A 2,008-nucleotide genomic window follows, 5' to 3' on the forward strand; every position below is an offset into this window, starting at 1 on the left:
TGTATTTTGTGGAGTCTGAGCTGCTGCACTGCCACAGCAAAGGGCTGCAGCAGCAGTTTGTTGCTGTTGCTGCTGAGGAGACAGAAGGAGACAGAATAGATAGAGTGATGGAGGTGTTGGGGGGCCCCCTTAGGGGCCTCAAAGCTCTTGTCTTTTGTAATACAGCAGCAACAGCAAAAAGAGTTGCTGAGGGACTGCAGCAGAGACTCCAGCAGCAGCAGCAGCAGCAGCAGCAGCAGCAGCAGCAGCAGCAGCAGCAAGTGTTTTTGTTTACAGCTCAGCTTCCCCCATTGACTCGCGCGAAGGTGCTGAAGGATTTTTCTGCTGCAGCAGCAGCAGCACCGCTGCAGCAGCAGCAGCTCCCTCTCTCCTCCTCCCCCCCCCCGTCACAACCACCGCCAGCAGCAGCAGCAACTGCAGCAGCAGCAGCAGCAGTGCTGGTGTGTACAGATGCAGCAGCAAGAGGGCTTCATATAGAAGGGCTTCAGGGTGTTATACAATACGACTTTGCTTTGTCTGCTGTCTCTCATCTGCACCGTGTGGGGCGTGTAGCTCGCGCGGGGAGACAGGGGACAGCTGTCTCCTTTTATCTCCCTCATCAGCAGCAGCTAGTTGATGCTATTTGCGGCAACAAACAGCAGCAGCAGCAGCAGCAGCAGCAGCAGCAGCAGCAGCAGCAGCAGCAGCAGCAGGAAAGGCGCTCGGTTGCTGCGGCGTTCAGCCGCAAAAGGTCCTTCAGCAAAAAAATTAGGAAACAGGCTGCTGCTGCAGCAGCTGCAGCTGCAGCAGCAGCAGCAGCAGCAGCAGCAGCAGCAGGAACTGCAGCAGATGCTGCTGCTGCTGCTGATGCTGATGCTGCTGTTCCTTCTGCTGCTGCTGCTGCGCAGTGAGAAAGTGGTGCCGCTGTAGTTATCTTTTTCTGTTTTTGTTTTTGTCTCCTCTTTATATATCTCTGTCTCCTTTTGTCTCCTTTCTCTCTGTCTCTGTTTTTGTCTCCTTTCTTTCTGTCTCTCTCTGTCTCCTTTCTCTGTCTCTTTGTCTATTGTCTCTATTTCTTTGTCTCCTCTCTCTGTCTCTGTTTGTCTCCTTTATCTGTCTCTTTTTGTCTCCTGTCTCTGTCTCTCTGTCTGTCTATCCCTCCGTCTCCTCTCTCTGTCTCCTCTTTCTGTCTCCTCTATTTGTCTCTATCTGTCTCCTCTCTCTGTCTGTATCTCCCTGTCTCCTGTCTCTGCCTCTATCTGTCTCCTGTCTCTGTCTCTCTCTGTCTCCTGTCTCTGTCTCTCTCTGTCTCCTGTCTCTCTTTTGTCTCTGTCTCTGTATCTCTCTGTCTCCCGTCTCTGTCTCCTCTATCTGTCTCCTCTTTCTGTCTCCTCTATCTGTCTCTCTCTGTCTCCTGTCTCTCTTTTGTCTCTGGCCGCAGCATTGCTGGCTTCACACGAAAGACCCTCTGTTTTATTAAATAGCCGTCTCCCTAGGGTTTAGGGTTTAGGGTTTGGGGTTTAGGGTTTAGGGTTTAGGGTTAGGGCTGTATCTGCACTCTTTTGCTGCACTCGTTATCTATGGAGCTATCTACACAGAGCAGTAGCAGCAGCAGCAGCAGCACAGGTAGCAGCAGCAGCTGCTGCAACAGCAGCAGCAGCAGCAGCAGCAGCATCTGCAACAGCAGCAACAGCAGCACTACTAGCATATACAGTACTAGCAGCAGCAGCACCAAAAGATATAAACTAGGCACTGTGCCCCTAGCGGCCTCTTCTCCTCCTCACCAGCAGCAGCAGCAGCAGCAGCAGCAACAGCAACAGCAGCAGCAGCAACAGCAGCAGCAGCAGCAGCAGCAGCAAAACCCAGACAATATATTAACTAAGAGACAATAGACTTAAGACAGAAACGCAGCACTCTCCTTTCTAGACAGAACCGAGGCCCTACCACTGGGGGCTCTTACAGGGGGGCCCCCCTCTAGCTGCCTAGGAGACTGCAGGGTACGGGAGCTGGATCGCTGTATGTGAACAGC

The 2,008-nt window shown here is 52.7% G+C and overlaps 1 protein-coding gene across 1 annotated transcript in view; it reads left to right on the forward strand.

Moving 5' to 3' along the window:
* Window positions 1-890, forward strand: part of EMH_0032330 (RNA helicase, putative) — a gene marked incomplete at both ends in the record, with an annotated part of 2,893 nt that extends 2,003 nt beyond the window's left edge. Inside the window, one exon of the mRNA XM_013494627.1 lies at window positions 81-890. Within this exon, the coding sequence (XP_013350081.1) occupies window positions 81-890 (810 nt within the window). The remainder of the gene's footprint in view (window positions 1-80) is intronic.
* Window positions 891-2,008: the final 1,118 nt, after the last annotated feature.

The sequence above is a fragment of the Eimeria mitis genome, genomic scaffold, assembly GCF_000499745.2.
Source record: "Eimeria mitis Houghton genomic scaffold, Emh_scaff1228, whole genome shotgun sequence".
Taxonomy (NCBI): Eukaryota; Apicomplexa; class Conoidasida; order Eucoccidiorida; family Eimeriidae; genus Eimeria; species Eimeria mitis.